Source organism: Phalacrocorax carbo, chromosome 12 (genome assembly GCF_963921805.1).
Source record: "Phalacrocorax carbo chromosome 12, bPhaCar2.1, whole genome shotgun sequence".
In the NCBI taxonomy this organism is placed as follows: domain Eukaryota; kingdom Metazoa; phylum Chordata; class Aves; order Suliformes; family Phalacrocoracidae; genus Phalacrocorax; species Phalacrocorax carbo.
In genome coordinates, this window is record NC_087524.1 from 17413746 (window position 1) to 17437919 (window position 24174).

Genomic DNA, 24174 nt, shown 5'->3' on the forward strand with positions numbered 1-24174 from the left:
AAGGAGAATGTATGGATTGGAAGTTCTTGGGTTCTTTCAGGCACACAAGGAGAAGTGGCTGGCGATGTTAATTGCTTGTTCTTGTGCTGTTCATACATGCTCAGATAAACCTTTCCTTTTCCTCTTAGGTTTAGTAGACTGAAATAATATCACAGGAAGGAAACTGTTTACCCAGAGAGAGTTCAAATGCCAGGGATTGAGAAAGGAGTAGAGGTATAATTTAGGTACTAAGGAAATTAACATTAGGTTCCAACACTCCAGGCTACTCTTCTCTTTTTTTTTTTTTTTTTTACCATTGTGAAAAGTTTTTGGGTTCACTATTTCTTCTTAGGTATTCTAAGAACATTAACATATCAGTTATATTATTTCATAAGCTGCAGGATTCCTGTTGTGACTCTACATTGTTGTTAGCTCAAGATTTGAGCTTTTTGAATTTGGACCAAGCAAGAAAGAAAAAAAATTTTGAGCAGAGGGGTTGGGTCTGGTTTTAACCTGTTTCTGCCTGTATGTTCAGTATAGGTACCTGTGGCTCAAGTCACGTGCTATAGCAGTCTTGAGCCTAATCTCAGGCATAGCTGATGAAGCCTTTATAAATAGAGCCACAGATGCTATATCAGAGAAGGCTCCAGTGGCTCAGTAATCAGAGACGCTGATGGGCACGGACTCCATTGTCTAGTTAGATACATTCTGGTTGAAGGATGTGAAGGTTGAAGCCATGGTTGGCTGCTTTGGCCCAGTATTTGTTGTCTTTGTTGGCCCAGTGACTACAGCTCACCCTGTCTACGGTGCAATGCTAGCTGCAAGGAGAAGAGTAAAGAGGGTGGCCGTTCATCTTTGGAAGAAGTCACACCTAGATATATGCCTGTTAAGTCAGTGGGTATATGAAGCAAGTCTAGGAAACTTGCTAGTAAGACTGAAGGAAAATACTGGAAACTCTCCTCTTTCAGCACATCTGGGAAATATGACAGCCATGGTAATATGTGTATTTTTAAAACTGCATCAGAATTTATATTCAATCCCTTCTTAATCAAAATGGTTTCTCATATATCTGAAGGGCTAATGCGGGCATATGTGCTAATTAAATGTAACACTGCAATTGCTACATGATATAAAAAATTACTGAATATTTTATATCAAGTGATACTGACTCATATGAAGCCAAACCTACCCTTGAGAACCATTTCTCAACTTGCCAGTGACATAAATAAAAGAACCCCAAAAGATTGCCCAAGTCCTTTGCCCTTATCAGTCCCAGTATTTAATTCCATTGTCTTTTAGCTCCTCCCTACATAAAAGTGCACCCACAGAATTAGAAGTGGTGAAAGCTGTATGCATTCAGATTAGAATGTTGAATGTTAACAGGAGGTGTTTCTAGAGCGTCAAAAATAGACATTTAAAAAAATGCTATCAACTTGCACTATTCCCAGAGCTATATTGAGCACTGAATTAGGGGCTGAAAGAAAGAAGCCTCTTGCAACATTTTTCTTACCATTTACTTTCTGCCAGTACTCCTCTCAGTCTTAGTAAATACTTGCCTACAAACAGAATGTTACAGCAAACGAAGAGAGGCATCAGATCTTCTAATTTCTGTAGCAATAAAAAGAGCTTCTGAATTATCTTTGTAGAGTGTTCTTGGTGAATATTAACAACACTGTATCCTGCAGGACACTCAAACCCAATAAAGCTTCATATTAGGATTATAGATTGTTAATCAGAAGTGGTAGGTGTATATACCACATGGCATTGTATTGGGAAATAAAAGGTTTTAGCTGTTAAAAAGGGAGAGATAATTTATTGATACAGCTGTTTCTGTATCTCTTAGTGTGAATGCAAATTATTTAATGAATTTGTTTTAGTGCAGTTACAAGATGATGGTTAAAATAACACATTGCCGTCAAAGCCTGTGAAGAACCAATAAAGCACTAATTTCTGTTCTCATGTACATGCTTCTTATGCAATGGATATCTACTGCAATATAAATTCTAATGTATTTTAGAATTTAACTCTTTACTTTTGATTTCTGTGGGGAAATTGAGGCTGTTGCTTTCCCACTTGAATGCTTGTCAGCAGTGCATACTTGGCACATGTGAATACCAGTGCAATAATGACCAAACCACAGCATTAGGAGCCTTGCTTTGATACTAATATTGACACTTATTGCTGGAATGAGTTGCCCAACCTTGCATTGTAAAACAGTGGCAGAGAACATCAAATCTCTTGGTAAGCAGTGTTGTGCCTTAACTATAGGGAAATTTTCTCCTTCTATCAAAACTAGAGTTTATATTATTGAAGGTATTTTTAATTCATGTCAGCTTCTTCCTTGGTGAAGTTGCAGTTCATCACTAATAACTGGGCCTTGGTCGTATTTTTTGTAGCCCAATACATAATTCCCTTCCTGATGAGTGAAGAACTGTGGATTTCCCAAATTACTATAGAAATTAAATGGCTCAGATATCTTTCCTTATGCTAACCTCTGAGGTAACACAAAGCTATCTCATCACGATAATACACATAGTCAGCAGCATTTCAGAAACTGCAAGTTTCCCCAAACATTCATGTGGTGAGCAGAATGACAGTGATGAAACAACGCCTGTGGTTTTTATCTTACCTCAGAGCTGTCCTGTCTGCTTCAGTTCTGTTAATTTTGCATTCCAGCCACAGACCATTTCAAGGTTTTCCTATTTTGTCTGTCTTTGCAGGAGTTTCTAAAATAACCATTAAAAAGTTATATTTTTTCCTTAATGTTACCTATAAGGAATAGACCATACTAGGTTTTGTCATGGCATTGACAAGAAGTTGTTCTCTCCAGGAATATCAAATAATATGACATGAATGCTTTTCCCACTATTAGTATGTTTCAGAATGGATAAGTTGAAGTCTTTGCTTCAAAGGTGAGCAACGAAGATGTGAATAAGCAGTGTTCAATGCAATGTACTTAGCTAGTGTAAACACTGAACTCTTTCTGTGTAGCCTAGGTCACTTGTTGGAAACCCCTAAAGAAAATTCTGCCTTTCAGAATTTAATTTTCTTACTCCACAGCTGTGGTGCCCTATGATGTGTTCTACTTTATGGCTCTTCATTCAAAATGTTGGGGCTATGAATCTGTTGTGTGAGAATCTCTCACTGATATATATATATATATAGTGTATATTCCCTGTAATTAGGCCAACCTACACAGAGCCCTGCCAACTTCAGCTTCACTGATGCTGCTCCTGACTGTGCAGTTTTAGTGTCAGGGCAACTGATTGCAAAATCTGACATGGCAGGTACACTATGAAAGCTTTTACTAGTAGATTTGAGACCTGGTTTTGGAAATACTCAAAGAAATATCCATGTAAGACAGTGCAGGATGGAGTTCTAGTAGCAGTCACAGCTAATCTGTTTCTGTGGGAGAGGCAGTGGTGAGTTTGCTCACGCAGAGTTCTGCAATAAGGGAATGGTGGTAAGAGTAAAACTCTTTTTTTACATGCCCTGAGAAGCGATTTAAAAGAGAGGTTCATGATCACCTGTGGCTTTCCTGGGATCTCTTCATTACTTGCTCGAATGAGGAATTGCATACAAAGCCATTTTAGAATCAGATCTGCGTATCAACAGACAGATGATGCTTAGAAAAGAGGAGGGTTAGTCATTAGTCTTTCACACCAGTCATCTGGTGTGAAAGACTAAGCATCACAATCGTAAGTTCATGTGCATTCTCTGCTGGTTCTTTGTCATGCCATATGCACTTCTTTGTCCTCTCCTTTCTTACTTATTGTCACTTGTTACTTAGGACAGCCCTTACCTGCAACTATGAAGGAGAGAAATTCTTCAGAGACAAAGCAGACGGTAAAAAACCCCAACCCTCCCAACAAACCAAACAAAACCAAACCCCCCTTGTATGTACTTTAGTCGATGCTCCAAACCAGGAAGCAACCTCTAACCCTCCAGTGTGCCATGAGTGCTCCTCATGGAGCAGACACCTAGGCCCCCACGATTGCCAGGGTGAAAGCCCCTGTGTCTCCTCCTGTGTGATTTCATTGTTACTCTCTGAAAATGGATCGCCAGTCCTTGGAACACTAGTAGATGCTTCTACAGCGAATGCTACTCATTATTTCATTGCTGGTAGCTTGTCATATGCTAACAGGACACAATAATACAACCCTAATGTTGGGCCCATCTGTCCTATTTCTGTCCTGTTCCTGCACCTAGATGGGAACGTACTTTTTTACGTTATCAACTTTGCCAATTCAGCGCTGCTTATTGCCTTTCATCTGATTTTAGCAACTTCCAAATGTCATTGCTTCTTGATTTCATGCTGCTGAATGCCAGGGAATGGTAACGACTGCAAGCAGCGCTTGAAACAATAGGTGAGGTGCTAAGCAATATCCTGCTGTTAATTATGGAAGAGGAAGACTGTGGTGGAAGCACAGGTCAAAGACTCTGAGGCTATTTATGCAGCGTTTCATTCATTCACTCCCAGTGAATGGCTCCTTAAAAAAACATTATTAGTCCATATTATCACAAAGAGTACTGGGTATTTGATGAGTCTGTGATGTGGTGCTCTCATAGACATTATCTATCTATCTACTATTTAACATGCTGTTAAATAGTAATAAAGTTAATGTAACCTGGAAGTGATTGTCTCCTTAGAAAAGAACATTTTATTCAGTGCGGTGTTGTAGATGGTAATGTTGGGATGTCCAAAGCAACCTCAGGCACTTGGGCACCTATTTCTCACTGATGTTTTTAATGGAATTAGTTTCCCTTAGGTTGCTTTGAAAACAAAGTTAAAGGCTTTTGAAGTTAATGGAAGTCCTTTTATGCCTTAAATATATGTTATCAGGCTGAAGTGTTCAAAATCTTGCTTGTTAAACTGTGAAAAACGTTGGGTGAATATGTAAACATGCAGAAAGCGTAAGGCCAAAAAGCTATTAATAACATTTCATGTACTAATAAGAACTAAGCTTTCTAAGCTGCCCACCTGCTACCAGGGGACGTTATATGATTGAACTTGTATTTTCAGCCATAATAAAAAATGTCTAGAAACCAGTATTCTTTATCCAAGGACTACATTTGTTTCTAATAACATCTAGTCATTTAAACAAGCTTGTGCTGGCTTATGAATAATAATGGACTGTACATTTGGTTAGGATGAAGGAACATAAATCACCGAGTGTCAGGCAGCTTAGAAACCAGTATGTCCTCATGATTGTTTAATAGAGTACAAAGGGAATTGCCTTCAAGCTAGTGAAATCTCATATCCATTTGGCCATTGGTGATCCTTAAAAAAAAGAAGAGAATTATTCTCTTACGAGTCTTGGCATAAAAATTTAATTAGCAGCCTAGCTTCTTCTGAAGATAAAAAGTGATTTCTTTTCATACAGTTACTTTCCTTCAACTGTTTACTTTGTATTTCTTTATTTTTGACACAGACAAGATCTGCTGCCTTTCACATCTATTTTTTTCTTCCTTCGGCAGTGATTTTGAAATTATTATACCTGGTTTCAGCAATTTTTTGGATTTTGCATTATGTTTCAGCATATTTGAGCACTGTTCTTGGAAGACATTCAGAACACAAGTCAGGAAGAAATGGATACATAATCAGATTTAATATAGAGTGGATATAAAACTGCTGTTACTAAATAAAATAATTATAATAGTGATTGCTGCCATTGATGTATTGAAATGAATCTTTCTTTAGAAGAGTTCAAAGATAGTGAATATATATTAATCAGAAAATCCGTCATTAGTTGGAATCAGTTACTATTTATGTTATTTATTACACTTTAATCTCTTTAGCACATGTATTATTTTATTCCTCAAGGAATTAAGTCTTAGCACGTATTTGCAGTGTCATAGTAGGATTCCTTTGAGAACCATGAATTTGATTTTTGTTTAATATTCCAGATTTAAAAAACTATACTTCATCCTATTTTTCTTACATGACAAGGAGACAGGAGACAAAAGAACAAGAAAAGCCTCAAACCTTTAACTCTGGCATTTGCTCATAATATCAAATGTCTTAATGTCAAATTAATTAAATCTCTGGTCTGATATGACACATTTTCCAAAAGTGCACTGGTGTGTGGATATACTGTGGTGACCTTGAAGTATGAATGTTCGTGTATTGGTTGTTTTTTGCAGTTAGTAGAAATGCTTCAAGGCCTGGATATGTCGAAGGTTGTGTCTCTGCTTCAAGGCATTCCTTGGCATATCCATCAGTCCCAGTGCTTTGAGAGCTGCCTCAAAACACTCATCAGACCAGCAGATACCTGAGCGAGTATGTCAGAAAAGATGTGACTGACTGAAAGATGTAGTCATTGAAACTCAGCTGGCTTCTTTAATTTCTTGTATGGCCGGACATGCATGTGCTTACCTATTTATGTTTAGATGATGGCGGTGAAGTACCTCCTGGCCATGGATCCTATATTATATCTTCATAACAAATATAAGCCCTGGATAGTCTAGCTGTGAACTTTGCTATTCAGGTTTCCCAGGTGGCACGTGTTGGATGTCATACCCAGGCCTGTGACTTACTCGGCAACAGAACCCTTTCCACCAGCAGTTACTTGCTTCTAGCTGTTGTCAATATCTTTAAAGACTGAAAGTAAAAATAATACGCTTTACAACTCTCAATTGAAATTTGGAAACAAAGTTGCTTGCATTGTCTAGAAATCAATCTTTATTTTTCTAGTTGAAAAGAAAAATTGGAAAATGAATCTTTCATATATGAGGTGTTTTATTCCTTGGAAATGGTCATCTTTAGAAATGTTTCCCTCTTTCATGTCTTGTACAAGCCATTGTTTTTTAACCTTGAAGAAGATTTAAGTTTTCATTTTGAAAACACTGAAATAAAGTGTTTTTTTCACTTCGCAGCTTCTTTGGAGAACAGGGTCAGAGTCTGGTTTTGAAGAAGCTGAGTATAACAGTAAATCTTCTCCTTCCAATACCAGACTCCTTGCCCAGGTAGGTCAGTTAGGGAAGCATAACTATCGGTTCAAGTGGCTAGACTTCGTAACTGTAACCTGTAAATAGATTTTGTTGTTTTCCTGTAGGAAGAAGAGGTTGGTTGGGCTCTTTGGAGCAGACAGAGTTTGGTACCATCTAGTTTGGTACCATCTGTCTCGTGGGAGTGGGAGACTGAGTGTGCTGGGGTAAAGGGGGTCAGTAGCAGTCTGTGCTGGGGGTGACTGGCTAATGCAGAGATCGTAGGCTACAGTGAGGAAACAAAGAACAGCTGGTCAATCCTCAGAAGAGATAAAAAGAAGGATTTCCTAAGACTGGACAAGTCTTGCTGTTGTTTAGGAAATTGCTGATCTGGCTAGATTTGAGGAGTCGTCTTCATAGGGGGGAGTCTCATATTTATGGTTTAATTTTATTCTGCTTTACAAATTGCTTTGAGCTTTTTCTATTTACAAAGTCAATTGTTGTAGCTGTTACTTGTATAAAACCTGGTTTTGGAGGCTTTTAAAGCCCTTGGCTTTGGGAAATTCACAGTAAAAAATGCTTTGGGCCACTACACCTCTGTGTTCTGGCTCCATGGGCTTATTGGGTAAGACTAATCTGCATAAAACTGGTCCCTGTGACTTTGCTTAGCAGCCAATCTTTCAGTCCTGACAAACTAGCCCTGCAATGAGTAATGTAAAGGCAAAACTTCCCAGGAGTCTGATATGACTTCAAAGCTAAGAAAACCTAAATAACAGTGAAGGACTTTGTGGAAAAAGGAGTGTGATTTAAATGAAGAGAGGCAATTTATGTAGTCCTGAAAAGCTTTTGAAATTTCTGGCTACAGTCAAAGACCGCAATTCCTTCGTCCTCTTTCAGTACTAGACAAAAGATAGCCACACAAATAATTTACTTTCTATATAACAATGTAACCTCAACTATTTATTTTGATGCTCTTCATTTCAAAATAATGTAATTACAAAACTGTGGGGGTTATTTTTGGTTGGGTGGGTGTGGTTTTTTTTTTTAAGAGAACGAAATGACAAGAGAATGTCAGTTTTGGCAAAATGAGACATTTCTGGTAGAGCTAGATTCTTAAGCTTGACAGCCGAATCGAAGTATTGGGAATCTGAAAAAAGAAAAAAAGTGTTTCTACGAGGCCGTCCTGTTTTAGAAGTATGTTTCTTTTGGAGATATTTTCTAAAGTTACCTGTTCAGAAGAAGGAATTGTCTGGGGTGCTTCTTTCTCCCTGCTTTGAGATCCTACAGATACAACTGTCGTACTTCAAAGTCTGGATCTTGATGTATGAAAGACATGTTTTGTATTTAGTATCTGGAATATAATTTCTTCAGTGTAAAACATCTGCTACATGTGGTTTTTCTATTCCCACAATATTCTTTGCACACTTTTCCCACAAAAAATAAAATGGCAATTTATTCTCCACAGTAAAGTTTATGGAACTTTTATAAAGTTGTAGAACATAGACTTTAAAAAATAATTTTCCTAAGTGTCTATTTATGAAGGTTGCATTACTGAAAAGCAGTGAGGTAGGATAGCAATATATTATAAGGATAAATCATGCATGCTATACCATAATTAACTTGGGGGGAAGCTTTAAATCAGCAGGACTCTCCTGGGATTTTTGGTCATCAATTCAAATTGTGGAAAAAAAAATGTCTTTAATTGCTACTTTCAGTTTTACAGAATTTTTGGATCCATTCCAGCGGGTTATCCAGCCGGAAGAGATCTGGCTATATAAAAATCCTTTGGTGCAATCAGACAACATACCTACGCGTCTTATGTTTGTAAGTACTAAAGGTTTATTGGTCGCTTGATGGCTGTAACCTAAGTACACTTTCATTTGATAAGCAGTGAGGGAACCTTTCAGAAGTGTAGGATGTACCTTTTATTCTAATGACAGTTGTTTTCTAAACCAAGGATATCCAAAATAGCAATATGTAGGAAACCGTGGGGGTTTCCTAAAAAGCAGCATTACCAGGTGACTGAATTCAGGAATGTTGATTTTACAGTTTAAGATTTAAGCTAGTGTTAAGGTAGAGAGATGCTAGAGAAATGATTAGAGAAGCTTTTTGAATTAGCTAGTTGGGTGACTTGACAAAACCTTGCCATGCTCTTATTAGGTTAAGTGCTTAAATTTTAAAATCTGATTTGTTTTAGGTGTGTTAGGCACCGAAAGATTTGCCTCCCAATACTTTTTGGTGGTTTTTTGGGTTTTTTTTATGTAGATAAAACCTTTGTTTCAGCTTCTGCCAACAATCCTGAGGTCATTGGGAGAATACTTTATATCTCATAGAGCTGCTCAGCTGTCACCATTCTTCTGGCTCTCCCCAGCACAGCTCATGTTGACATACAGACTGGATGCCTGTTTCTGATGGTTTGGTTATAAAAATCCATTGTTTTGATAACCTTCGCTAGCAATGATTAACAATCCTAAGTAAGTACAGTAAGACAGACCACTACAGAAATGCTAAGGAATTACGGGTATAGTTTAGGCTATTAACATAAGTAGGTCAGTCTTTGCAAAACCTTCATCAGTCGGAGTGGAGATTTTGCAGGACTGGGCATGGCAGATGAGGTCAAATCGCAGTACCCTTATGTCAAAGCATCTTTTCCTGTGTCTTCACTGAAGCCAGGGTTTTACTTTTCAGATTAAGAGCTTGAATTCAGAATAAGTGCAAATCAACTATGTAATTTGTCTTCAGTATCTTTTTTCAAAGGCTCAGGCCTTCAGTTAGGAAAACTTTTTGACTGAGTAAGGAAAAAATTGAGGGTACTTCCTATTTATGAGGTGACAATATAGCCCAGCCTTCTAAGACAGAGGCTGAAGACGTGGTTTTTAAATTCATCAGCATATTGTTTATATTGCATTAAGAAGAAGCTCTAAAGGAATTTTTCAGCGTGGATGGGTGAAACTGTGAGTGTTTTTCTGGAATGGAAGGCGGCTGTGTAAAAACAAAAAAAAAGAAAACCGAACCAAGAGTTACATTGTTATGCTAGGAAAGACTGAGTCTTTCCTTATGCTGAGCATTACCTTGCTGCAGGGTTTGTCTGATCTGACAAACTGAAGAATTCAAGGACCAATGGTGAATCATTGCATGGGGGTTTGCTGCAGTGGTGAAACTATTTTTGAAAGCAGTTGGGATAATTGTTAGTCCTTCCTCTGTTCTCTAGGCAGTAGCCACTGCGAAGCACAACTCTAGGATATAAGCGTAGTACATTTCCCTGTTAACCGCTTCCCACAGAGCCAGCTTTTGGTACACTTTATGGCAGGTGGAACTCTGAGGCAGCTCTGAGTCAGAAATGTTTGTATACCCCACGTTCTGTTTCTGGCTCAGACCATGACATCTCAGTAACTCAGTGAACAGCTTCTTAAATTAAGAAACTTAAATAAGAAAAACCATTTAGAAATTATCTCTTTAATTAAAAAGAAGAAAAATCTGTCTCTAGCATTGATCACAAGATTTCATTACGTGAAGAATTTCTTGCTACTAGTGTTGTACTCTGATGTTGAAATATATGGATATGGATTACCAGAAAGCAATCTCTAAGAGTTTATGAAACGCTGGCTTGTTTTTATATGCTGAGAGCCTTGAATTCAGGAGAAGGTTGTGAGTACTCCAAATCCAGATCCAAACTACACAGAGCTGACCTCTGCATGGGTAGCAAGCAAGCCACTAAGGACTGAAAAGACCTGAGCCTTGTTCTGTGTCTCTATCGGTGGATATTCCTTGTCTTGGAAAGTGTAAGGTACTATCAACTTCTCTTGAATGCATGGAAGTATGTGGGAATCTCTGTAACTTTAGCATATTTCTGGCATGCCAGGATGAATAATGAATGAGAGAGATTTTGTCCATGTTTCACAAAAGCAAAGCAACGTTAGAACATTTTACTGCTGAAAAAGAAAACATTACTGAGGTGCATCTAAGGAGAGTATTGGTCATTAGACTGTTGCTAAATCTGTTATGGATATGAGCCATACAGAATGTTTTTGCAAAATAAAGAAAAAGGAGTCATTAGCAAGCCAAACTTTCTTTACATGTGCATTTTGCTGCAGGATAAAAACCACCTTCCAGCTAATGCTTTTGTGTAAGGAACAGCAATGTACTGCAAACATGAATAGTTCCTCATCATTCTCAGAAATCCATATGCCTGTGAAATATGAGGAAATCCGCAGTTTTACCAGATTTCTGAAGATTGATTGTGAAGTGGTTTGGAACAAGCTGCCACTTGAATTCTATTCTTTGTTGATATTTTCTGCTGCTCCTGCTTGTTCAAAATATTTCTAACTTCATTAAACCACTACTATAGGCTTGTCAGCCTGGCTATATTTCTATGTGTTCTTCAACAATGGAATGCAGATATCTTTCTTCTTTTCTTTCCTGGTGGCATTCCTTAATTTTTAGAGTGAAACTAATAATTCTAGGTTTTGCTTTAACTATTTTTATTTCACTCTTTGTCTTTGAAAGCAGAATTTAAACTATTGCTGAGGATAGAGAGAAGTGAATGTTTCTGGAGCAGTAAAACGGCACTGGCATCCTAATGCCTAATCTAATACCAATCCCATCCTAATCTATCCCTTCTGTCTACAGTGTGTGTGAGATTCAAGTGGAAATGGTGCATCTTAGGCAGTGCCTTTCTAAATGTAAAAAAAAGAGGAGCAGAGTCCAGACTGTGTTTTAATCTGCGTGGGTCACTGAGATAATATTTTGCAGATGCAAGTGAGGGGAATCTGGTCCAAGATGCACTACAAAAATAATAAATACAGTGCATTTTCATTTTGTTCCCTACTCAGATATTCTAAAAGCATAAAGTGAGGACTGAGATTAATCTGTATTATAAAAAGAAGAGTCACATGTCTTTTGTTATAACACTTCTGTCCTGAATCAGTGTCCCTGTTTCTTATTTCGGTGGTGCTGTTTAAGGAGGCACTGTTCAACCTCAGTAAAGATAGTATAATCTTATTTAAGACCTGGTGCCCCTTGTGCCATATACAGTTTAATTTTTGCCTTGTTTAAAAAAACTAGTCACTCCCACTTTTCTTCAAGAGAATAAATGCTTTTGAAAGTGCTTGATTTATTTATGAACAAATGGGATTGTGAAGAGCTTTGTAGATTCCAGAAAGGAATTTGTTAATTCAGATTGGAACCAGCAAGAAGCATAAATGGACTACCTTGCCTACAAGTTGCCTTTTACCTCTGCAAATGAAGGTCTGAGACAGAAGGGATGATGGAAGGACCAGTTGGGAACAAAATCATAGTTTCCATGACAAACTAGTAATGAAAAACTCCCTGGTACTGTGCTTGGGAGAAACTGATAGGTATCTCTGGAGAAAGATGATATATACCTGCTCTGGGAGAACAGACTGCAGTATACAGACTCTGCACAAAGTAGGCTGCTTTATGGATAACTGGCACGTTTACAGTGAATCATCGACCACAGTCCAAATTGCTCCATGATAATGAAGATGCTGTTTGTGGGAATCAAGTGTGTGCATTGATGTGCAGATGCCATTTCAGGTTCCTTGTGGGAGGAATCCTGTCCTACAGCACTGACAATAAAAGAATATAGTTCTGCTTAACCAATGAGTATACTCGTAGGTGTCCAGGTGTTGCTTTTCTGGTTTTGAACAAAATCAAGCCATTGGCTCCACATCCAAATGCTTGTAAACAGAAGAATCATAAAGACATGGTCTTCTCAATGCATTCAAGAATGATGGTTAAAAAGAAAACAAAAAGTAAAATAGAGAGCATTTTTAAATGTCAGAAAGTTGGTGCTGGAGTCTGTTATGTTGGATAGGGTCTTACGGAGAGCACAGCCTGGATTGGCTGCCTTCTGGAGCAATGCTTAGTGTGGAAAAAATATACAAGATCTGTGTGGATCAATGAATGAATTTTGTGGACTTCATAGACTGTTGATTTTTCATTTATGCAGCTGACATTTTAAGTGCAGCTCCAAGCAATTACAAATCAATTATAACCCTCAGTTATATAACAATTTTAATGTATTCGTTACCCTGTAGTTGCAAAGACAAATCATCCGACTTTGCCTAAGTTCAGGAGTTTGATAAAGATCATTCAGCCTTCCAGTTTAAATGGAGCTAACTGGAACTAATTATTAATCAGTTGGCCTGAAAAAGGAATTGATGCTCTCACACATTGTATTTGTTATCTCTTACAGGCAATTTCATTCCTTACACCACTAGCGGTCATTTTTGTGGTGAAAATAATCCGGCGAACAGACAAGACTGAAATTAAAGAGGCTTTCTTAGGTAACGTATGTCATACTTCGAGATGGAAAATGTGTGATAGCTCTGAAAGATTGATTCCAATTGTAGTCTAAGCCTTGAAGAAAACCTGTCTCCATTACCGTTCATTACAGTAGTTTTCAGCGCAGTTATAGTTGCAAGCCATCTCACAAAAGCCTTTGTTTTTATATATGTTTCTAAATGTACAAATTCTGTGCCTTAATTCCACAATCTAGCTAGCAAGGGCCAGAATTCGATCAGCAAAGTCAAGACCATCTGAGAGACTGTTCAGACATATATCTTCTGTCACAGCCAATCTATTACTTACCTCTTATGTACACTTGCAGCTATTCTAAATTAAGGATTTGACTGGAAAGTCCTGTGAGATTCAGCTGCTTAGTGTAGGAAATTATTCCTCTTATTGTTTTCTCTGACCTTCTCCTGGACTTTACTCTTGCCCACTGCAAAATCTATGCTCGTGGCCCAGCCTTTTTATTCACAAGCTGATGTTTCATCTTAAACTGTGAGTGAAGTTGGATGTGCTCTTAATCCTGGACTGTCACCTGCTATGGCTGTGTTACGGGTGAAGTCTAATTATGGGTGTGGACAGCAACTTTGAGCAGAGAGGCATGTAGAGTATGGGGGTGGTGAATTTTAAACTCTTCCAGCTAATTCTGTCTGCACCTATCTTTTGAAATCTTTTGGTAATATATGCCCAGATCCTTCTTACATAGATATTGCCAGAGACCAAAACTGACTAAAGCACTTTCACTGGCAGAGGATACTTTGAAGCATTAAGAAATGCAAATATTTTTGTTGGCAGTATGTTTGAAATATGCGTAATTCTGTTTTACTGACTAATTTACACTTTAATTTATTGGCCCTTAAATTGTAAGGTCAAACTGATACTCAGCCTTGCCTTAACTAGATAGGGTGTAAATGGCACTATGTATCTGCCTTTGAAAATCTTTTTTTTTACGTGGCTGTGTTCCCATAGCTTGTTCTTTCTCCAGTTGCTCTAATAAAAGTGTGAAGAGATGCTGGTTTTGTTTTGGCTGCTGCCAGTCAGTTGTAGTAAGTTCTGAAATGACTTACAGTGACATTTTACTGACAAGTCCATTCAGTAGAAATAATTCTGATTCATAAAAAGTGTACAGTCACAGTGCTGAGTTCCACTTTCTGTTGCTTAGGAAGGAAAGGAGCTTTGGATTAATTTCTCCTTCACTTATTCTCACCTTTTTGTTCTAAAAAGACATTCATTTTTTTTCTGCTGTTCTTGCCTTCTGTTTTGATTCCATCTATAATGTACAGGAGAAAACTTGCCACCTTCCCCAGCATTCTCCTTGCTACCCAGACTTTAAAGAAACCCCAGTCTTGATGTTCTGTTCTGCAAGGTTGTTCAGTATGTGCCATAAGTATGGAACTCCTTGTGGCTTAATTATGTTTGAGTGTACTGTATGTTAATATGATTCAGTATGTTAATGTGTCTGGTGATGTGAAGCTGATGTGAAGATTCACCACCTGTGGTGGAGCTTCACTGATTTGCTGAGATCTGGCACGTGATGTTTGTAATGAATGATCAGGAAGTCCCCCAAAAGGTCAGTTTCTTTAGACATTGTATGTAGAAAAGACCAATGGTTAAAAGGATGTGAAACTGTTTTGCCCCTCATATAGCCATTAATATAAAGATGATGGTTCAGTGCATCTAGGGTAAGGAGTAGTTAGCTTCCTAATGTAGGCCCCCTTAATCCTGCCCCTGAAAGTGCCTACCTCTCTACTGACTAGATTATATGCCTTTTGGTGGACGGTGTGAGCCTTTCCTACAGGGAACAAAATGAGAGCAAATGCAATTTTTTTATCAGCTTACATTCACACTGTCATTTGATATTTGGATTGCCATTGTAAGGATTATGCGTCAGTGAAAGCATGGTTCAGTCAGGTATGCAATGAGCAATCAAGACAAGGCTCAATGAAAAGGGTAAACTTTACTGCATGTCTTAGAAAGCAGTATCTCTACGTCTCTCATTTTTTTTTAAAAAGGAGAATGTAGCACTGTGACACTACTGGTCATATGCATTTGATTTTGTGGAAGATTTCAGTTCCCTGTGCAATCACTATAAATAACTAAGAGAAAACAAATGAGAGGAAGAAGAGAGCATGGGACTGAGTGATCACTGTGAGCATAGGTTTTGAAAGTGGAAGACTTTTTGGAACAATATCAGTGTCTCTAGGATTGACTTATTCCTTTATTTTTGCTGCCAGCTATCATTGTAGTCTGAGAAAACCCTTGTTTTTGCTTTGATGGAGGATTTTTTTTTTAACTTAAAGAAAAATAGATCCTGTAACACACACACATTTTTATCATCTGTAATATCCTCAGGCAGAGATTTTAGGGAGACAGGATGAGCGCTGCTGAAGTACAGCATCTGGGGCAGCAGTCCAGTGAGAAAACAGCTCGTGTAGCTGTCATAATCATAAGTTATATTACTGTAACTGTTCTGCTGGAAATCAGAGATTTGCCTGGTAGTTTTTCTGCTGGTGGGAAACAAAATTCAGTGGCTCTTGTGTTGTAACAGGTATCTGTGGTGTGGACTGCTACATTAAATCAATTTTAATCTAAAAGGAGTGTATGTGCTGGATCCAAGTGCCACTGAAATCAAGGCAGATATCTCCACAGGCTTTAGACGAGGTTCTTTGGGAAGTCTGGGGACTCAGCATACAAGTAGAAATAAAGATGATAATCCTGTCATACCTAGTATGACAGTTCCTGTTTATTACTCCTATTTTATTAGGAAAATTGGTTAATCCTGGGAGTAAATATAAGGGGAAAAGTCAGGATTTTTAGTGAAAACACCCACATCCTTTTGAAAGAAAAATAAAAAGTCGTCCAATTCTAATTTTAGCCAAAAGGCAATTCTTTAGGCTGAAAGTGGACTGTTTAATTGGGTCATACATATCCATATATATACACCTACATAAATGCGCAGACACATATGTATATATATCTTATGTATAGGTTTATACCGGCATTCTCCTTAACCAAAAGAAGGTAAGATTTTCATCTAGTAAATTACAAAACTGATAATCACAGTACTGGATTCTCCAATAATTGCTTCCATCTGATGATTTATGCCTGTGCAAATGGCATGATATGAAAACTGTCTTTGCATAAGGAAATTAGATTTCTCAAGAGTAAAAGCTGAACAATGTCAGTTGTGATTATTATCATGCTCTGGGGTCTGCCCTTAGTCTGGCTAATAAGAAAAAACAGTGGGCTGCAAAGATCACTCAGTTTTCAGTCCAGGTACAGTTTTAGTCTGTAAGCCAAATGCTTTAATGCTGCAATTTATAGCCTGGTATTTTTTATTGTTGTTCTGTTTGTTCATTCTGTTTTGTAGCTGTTTCCTTGGCTCTAGCTCTGAATGGCGTCTGCACAAATACTATTAAATTAATAGTAGGAAGGTAAGTCTTGTCATGTTATAAATGATGGCTTTAACTATTAAGAGAAATAAAGACAGAGTTGACAAACAGAGGTATAAGTGCTGCTCCAAAGCATGTTGAATTAGAACAGTCCCCTCTGAAGGTGTCCTTTCCCTGGTGCAGGTGTTGTATAACTTCACTGTGTGACATCCAACTGTGGTAGGAATCTATGTCCTTGTGGTTTTTTATTTGCTTGACTGGTTGGCAGATCCAGACAAACGAGGCGCTTGAAAGGAAAGGTACGGGTTGAAATCGGTTCGTTAAATTGGAAACACAGACGGGAAGAGTCACAGCATGTGGGACTTCAGATGCCAGTGCCACTAGTCTGATTGAATAGTAATCAACTGAGTCTCTATATAACCCAGTGCCTGCATTTTGTGTGAAGCATATTACTGAATGGTATTTCCAGGTAACATCAAGATCCATGGCAGAACAAACCTTGGAACTCAGCAGTAAGTGCTCTCCTAGGTAGGCCATTTTTTAGGGAAGCATAAATGTGAACGAAGGGGTCAGAAAAATACTAGCAAACAAAACTCTCTGGAAAACAATTTTTTAAGGTATTTTTTGGCTCTATCAACATTTTTAATAATTTCAGCTGAAAAAATATATATTTGACTTCAATTCATACACTATTTAATAGATTCCAATGCTGTGTTTGTTGTTCAACTTCACCTGTTTTGCAGCACTGAGGAAGCAATATTTGTGCTTGGTTTCTGATGAACCCTCTCTGCAACAGTATTGATGCCCTGACAGTAATGGTACTTGGCACTTTTATTTTAAGAGTGCTTTTGAAATATAACTAAGAATGTCTGCACCATCTACTCCAGGCAGACATGAGCTCATTTTGCCTGCACTCCAAGCCAACTGGTTGGTCTGTCAGCTTGTGTCTGAATCTGTGGTCATTTGCCTGGCTTCTCTACGTGGTTTATTAGCTCAGTATTAGGTCAGTATGACACCAGTCAAACCTGTGTGCTATCACTGAGCTCAGAGCAGGGTCAGAAGAAACTGGGAGGCTTGTTCAATGCAGTTAGAGGGTCAGCATCAAGGCTGGCATTAGAACATGATGGCTTTTTGGTGCCAATCTTGTAGCCTAAGTTGTAGTCCTGTTCTCAGCTAGATATGTTGGCAAGACTTGTGCAACTCTGTGGGGTTGTTATGCAACTTCGCTCTGTCACGGAAAGCGCTGTGCTAGATTGGCTGCTGTAGGCAAGAGTAGCCCTGCGTGTTCGTTTTCAGAGACAGCTCCCGCTTCTATGCTGTACTGGAAGCTTCCCTGAGAGGGCCTGCTTGTCAAAAAAGTGACATTGAATTGATTATTCAAGGAAAATGAAGCATTTCTGTTGCTGTGTTAAGGCAGGTGGGAACGAACTCTGTAGTAAGCAGTAAATGTAATAACAATTTTGAGGTTTATTTGTTACTACAGCATTTGTATTTTTAATATCCATGGTGTTTTTTGTAGACCGCGTCCCGATTTCTTTTACCGCTGCTTTCCAGATGGAGTAATGAACTCTGAAATGCACTGCACAGGTGATCCAGATCTGGTGTCTGAAGGCAGAAAAAGCTTTCCGAGTATCCACTCTTCCTGTAAGTTCATTTAAATGCAGTGCCTGTTCTGTAAAAAGCTGTCTTACCTGTGTTCTTATTTTGTTAGATCATGAACCTCGTGTCGTGGTTCAGCCCCAGTCAGCAACTAAACACCATGCAGCCGCTCACTCCCTCCTCCCAGCCCTGTGGGATGGGGGAGAGAATCGGAAGAACACAAGCCAAAAAAGAAAAACTTGTGAGTTAAGAACAGTTTAATAATTAGATTATAATAATTAATATCATTATCATTTAATAATAATGGTAATATAATAAAAAGGAAAAGGGAAAAAGGGAAAAAAACAGAAACACAAACAATACAACCGCTCACCACCTGCCGACTGACGCTGCTGGTCCCTGAGCCATGATTGATGCCTCCCTCCCCCAGCCAGCTCCTCCCAGTTAACATACTGGGCATGATGTTACATGATATGGAATATCCCTTTGGCCAGTTTGGATCAGCTGTCCTGGCTGTGCCCCTTCCCCTCCTGACTTCTTGTGCACCCAGCAGAGCATGGGAAGCTGGAAAAGTCCTTGACTAGTACAGCAACAACCAAACCATCGGTGTAGCAACATTGTTTTCATACTAAGTCCAAAGCACAGCACTAGACCAGCTGCAGTGAAGAAAATTCACTCTATCCCAGCTAAAACCATGACAGCTGGTTTTTGCTGGAGGGTCCTGCACCTGTCTTAGGTCACCACTGCCAGAAACTTCCTTCTGGAAATAAAGTTGTGAGTCTGTGACCCTTCCTTATCTTGAGAATCACCTGATTTCACTGAGAACCACAGCAGGACTGTCAGTAGACTGAAGCACAATTCAAGATTAAAGAAGGACATGTAGTTCTGAGGGGGTATCTGTTCCCTAATGCAGGCCTCTGTATACAGTCTTTGTCTATATAGTAAATATTTATTTTGTTATATTCCATTGAAGTATGAAATGTGGCAAGGCATGTTTGACCTGCGTAGTTTTGACAACATCTTGTTAATATCTTTCAAGTACTAGATCTATTTAACCAAAGTTCAAGTCACAAAGGCAGTTCAACTGCTTTTGTCATTAAGGTTTCTTCATGGGAGGTTGTATGCTTGGAGGTGGAAGGGGTAGGAAGGAATGCACAGAGATGATGTTGCATCATTTTGGTGCTGTTCATCCTAATGAACTGGGTACAAAGTGTAGTTCAAGAAGTCCCTATACCACTAGAAGCTATTGTAATATGCCAGTAGAAGGATTATTCTTTCATTCCCTGTTCTCCTCCTCTTGACAGTATCCACTGCTAGGGGTGGCTAAAGAAGGGATCCTTGTCTGTGTGGCCCTTGATTCTTGCCAATGAATCCCTTGAAGGGGATCTTATACTTCCATGTTCAGATGTCTACTGCCACTGGACTGCTTTGCCTGGGCACAGGTAGGAGTAAATGGGAGCTCTGTTCCCAGCTCAAGCAAGCAGAGGGGAATAGGTAGAATTCTGTCAGCATGACAGCACAGAGGTACCATGTAATGGGGGAGCAGGTGTATTAATAGGATCTTATTTAGAGGAGCAGGTGGGCAGGAAACCGAGGTAAGTTGGGCACAGCTTGGAGTTTCTGTGGTGTCTTCTCTGCTCCTAGGACAGCAGAGTCACTTGTCATTCCATTTGGCTTTGAGGTGGTCCTCAATCTAGGTCTGATGGTTTGATCAGCTACTCCTAGCTCATGCTGTATCCTGACAAACATTTAGGTGGCTTTATGAAAACTCATATGTCTGATTTAATTAGTTGTATTAACTCAGATGTTTACGAAGGTTCCTTTCTCTGTCTTGAGGAGCTGCCTTCTAGAGTGTTTTATGTCAAGTGTCTAATAAAACTTCTTTTCATCTGTAGAATAACTTGATTATTCTGAGCTTTTTTTTCCCCGGTATTGTTTGTTGCCTTCTGCAGTTCTGTTTCTGAGAACTGCCAATTAAGTGCCAGTAAGTCATATCTCTGGAATTTATTTTTCTGATATTCTTTTAAATTAATAACTTCAAAGTGTCTACTTGTGCAGAATTATATATTGCAAACAAGTTGGGTAATGAGATGCATGAAATTCTGAGCTGATCTTGCTCCCTTTTTCTTGTTTGAGTCCCAAAAACAGATAATGGAGTAGTGGATGTTTGTGGATTTGTTATAAGCTTTACATTTATAAAAAGTAAGCCACCTTAGGTGTCTCAAATTTTGTTTATAAGCTGTGACTACATTAAAGAGACAATAGCAGAATATACTGTATGCCATTTAGAACAAAAGGTATTTATTGTTATTTGTAGTCTGTCTTCAGATCTGGCTGTCACGCTTAATTGCAGTCTTCTTGGTTAATTATTTCATCAATAAATAACAAAGGCTTAAAACAAGTGCATCTATACACTTACATACTAGAATTTACAGATTAGCCCTCAGCAAGTGTTTTAGTTACATGTTAGTAAAGGAAAGTGATCAACAGTGTACTCTGGGGCTTCAGAGTGTGAGTTGCAGAAGACACCCAATGTGCTTTTGTTTTTGCACAAACTAGAAACGCTGTATGTGTAGCATGCTCTGCTTAGCTCTGGCACACATCCTAGTTCTCTTACCAAGACTGCTTGTCACGCAGTGAAGTGCTTTGTCCCTGGGCCAGTGGGGCAGCCATAGAATGTGTACTGGGGTTTTACTTTTGACTGGTATTGGTTTTATAAGCACTGAGTTACGTTACTGCAGCTCACACAAAATTCAGTTGGAGCAGAGTGATGGCCTAGTATATTTAGACCAAAATTACAATAATAGCTTTCTCCTTCACTGAACATACAATATTATCATGTGGATAAGCTGACTGTATTTCCCCACTACAAAGCCTTTTATTACAATGTGATAAGAATGAAAAGATATGTATGGAGTAATTTTTATATGTTGGTAAGTGTACACTAGAGTGAGGCAATTCTGCATCTGCTTGAAATACTTATGTTTTTGAAGCCTGGTGTTATAATATTTAAGTGTCTGACAAGACCGTGTGTTTTGAAGCCTTAAAGTCCATACATATTTAGCCTCATAATGAAGAAGGAAACCATTTTCATTTGATAATTTTACAGCTGAAATCTGTTCCTTCTGTGTAGCAAAATTATTTAGATAACCAGGATTGTCAGTTTTGTTTTATCAAGAATAGTTGTGGTAATATATTTAGTTTCTTTTTGCTACTTCATCCCTTCTCTAGACTGAGGAGCAAAAATTAAAAATATCATGGGAAACACAACATTATACTACCTTCCTGGACATACGAAGCAATGATGATGTTGAGGGTATAACTCATGTCTGGAAATTTTGCTATAATTCTACATTTTCAGTATTTTGTTTTATGTAGTGTATGAACTATACCTCCTCTACCTCCCGCTTCCTGTGGGCCTGAACTGACCTTGTGTACTCAGTAAAAACGCTATGAACTACCGGTCTTCCACTGTGAGAGTCAACTTGTGCCCTGAAGGAGTGTGCGTTCTCCTTATTAGAGCACAGATTATTTTCTTGGCTTGAATTAACATGTACCTCTTGGCACAGGGAGATGAGACGGGTACTACAAATAAGAAAAACGTATGGAGCACAAACCGTTTTGTAAAGCTAGAGTGTGCCTTGCAGATAGATGCAAACTATAGTTGCCTGAAGCAATTGAGGCATTTTGTACCAAACCAGAAAAGCAAGTTGACCCACGTGAAGACAGTGGTGGTGTTACTACCTTCTCTGAACGAGGAGCAGAAATCTGCTTGCAGAGGCTGCTGAAAACGTACTTCGAGTTGGCGTACCTCATTCAAGGCTGTTATCTCCCAGCTCTGTCTCTTGCTGTCCTTTTCTGGAAAGACTGCTGAAGTTAGGCAACTCCTGATCTTGATAACTTTTTGTAACAGCAACTTGAGTTTAGAATCTACACAAGCACAACCCAACACTCAATGACTCCATTGAAATTCACCCAGTAGTTCATGTTCTACTGGATCAAAGAAGTCTCTGGACATTCTGGACTGTTTGGAGCATACTTTGCCTCTTTTCCAGTTGAACTGCTGGTGTATCTTGTTTGAGGCAACCACTGTTTGGGAATAGGAAGTCAAGATTCCTGCCTGGATCCAGTAGCAGAGAGGTGTTCCCAAGACCCAGGTTTATATGTAGCTACTCTGACCAAAAAACTTCCAAAATGTAGGTCTCTTTCCCATATTTAGTATTTCCATGGCTTTATAATCCATTGACTATTTTATGCTATTTAAAGCTACTACCTGTGAATGTAGCTTCTCTATGTCCATACTTCACTGAAAAAATTGTGTTTAAGATCACAAATGCAGCATTTCTTCCTCCTGCCTGTGTGTCTTCTACAGAGTTATCTTGCAGAGAGCCTTTAGGCAGCCTGCCTTTGGGGATACCTCATGGCATCCTAACCTCTCAAGATACGTGGATTAAGCACACATACTCTTCAGGGTTTGTTCTGGCTGTACTTAGCAAGCTTGTTATCCAAATAATAAGCAAGTCTATCTCAAACATGGCCTTGAGAGTGGTGGGAGTTACTGACTGTCTGAAAGACAGTTATACCATTTGTAAGCACTAACCATAGCAAGGAGTGGAGGAAGTCGGCCATCCCTGTGGTGAGCTTCTGAAGAAACTTTTTCTTGTGTTTGTTGAAGTATGATGGGAATTGCCCTTTGCTGTATTTTTTTTTTTTTTGGCATAGTGTTTCCCCAGTTTAACCCCCTGATGTGCAGCACAATGAGAATATGCTGTTTCCTCAGGTCACTCCTTGCAGTGCTAGAAAGTACATAATCCTATTGATGGACTGCAACAAGACCCTTCACCAGTTTTCTTTCTTTGAACCTTGCTGCAAACTGCAGCAGCAAGCAACAGATAGAAAATGAAACATGAACAACAAACTGGATGGGCATACAGGCAGAATGATCTGGTGTATTTAAAGAAACAAAAGAAATTATGCCAAAATCAATATAAAACCTTTTGTTGTCTGGAATTAATAAGTGTAATGAGTACCCAACATACCAATTGGTGAAGAATGCAGTGCATGAATAAAGTGTATTTAATTTAATGCAACAAATGAAAACTGATTGAGAGGAAAAATATGGTGAATAAACACAGAACAGTTAATTGGATAAGCCACACGCGTAGCTGGTAGTCAAAAAGATCACTGAACTTGCAGGCATACATTGCACTAATGGGGTGCACAGAAAGCTTTTTGTAATTGATTTCTTCCTTTTTATCTCATGACTGATGTCATTTTGACATTTGCATCAGGCTGACAAGATCTTTCCATGAACAAAATATGAACCTAGCGTCCTGTAGTGTTATTTATTAAAAAATCAATAATATCTAGCTCTTACTCATTGTGGTTGATAAGAAGCTTGTGCATGATAGGTAGTAATTAAACTTAACAAGTTGCCAATATGTTATGTGTGTGGGGAAATAAATGCTTATAGTACCAGGTTTAGATCCAGTGGAGCAATTCCAGGTAGGCCAGATATCCAGTGATTAAAAACGGGAAAGAAACCAGAAGGGTTCTTTTCAGTATTAATTGTTTGTTACTTTAAGTAGCTTTATGCATTTACTAGTTCAAGGAAATTTTCACAGTTTGCCATTTTTTATACAAGCAGTGAGTATTTGATTGCCCAGTATTTATGTGGAGAGAGGTCTGAGTTTACTTTGGTGACAAAATTTGGAATTTTTATGATTACTATGGGATCCTGAGGAAGAAAATCAGATTCTCTAAACAAATATATTTTTGCCTGATTATAGCAATGGTAATTTAAGACTAAAACAAGGAGAAGAAAACTATCTAATCATTGGGGTTTTTTCATACTCTAGGAAAACTGGTTTGACTTGAGAATAGACTATATGTCAAGTACATGTTCAATTAAGGTGACAAAAACTGAGCATGTGTTTGATATGAGAGCTCAGGTTTCTGTAAAACA

General features: G+C 38.5%; 1 protein-coding gene across 4 annotated transcripts in view; it reads left to right on the forward strand.

The window, feature by feature from the left end:
* Positions 1–24174, forward strand: part of PLPP4 (phospholipid phosphatase 4) — a 64086-nt gene that overhangs the window by 11225 nt on the left and 28687 nt on the right. For 3 of the 4 annotated variants that reach the window (XR_010375015.1, XM_064464287.1, XM_064464286.1), the window contains exons 2-5: positions 8622–8730; positions 13124–13214; positions 16589–16652; positions 18130–18254. Coding sequence is in view for 3 of the 4 variants with exons in the window: in XM_064464287.1 (XP_064320357.1) it covers positions 8622–8730; positions 13124–13214; positions 16589–16652; positions 18130–18254 (389 nt within the window). In the remaining variant the exon portion in view is untranslated. The remainder of the gene's footprint in view (positions 1–8621; positions 8731–13123; positions 13215–16588; positions 16653–18129; positions 18255–24174) is intronic. The other variant, XM_064464288.1, reaches the window with a different exon arrangement.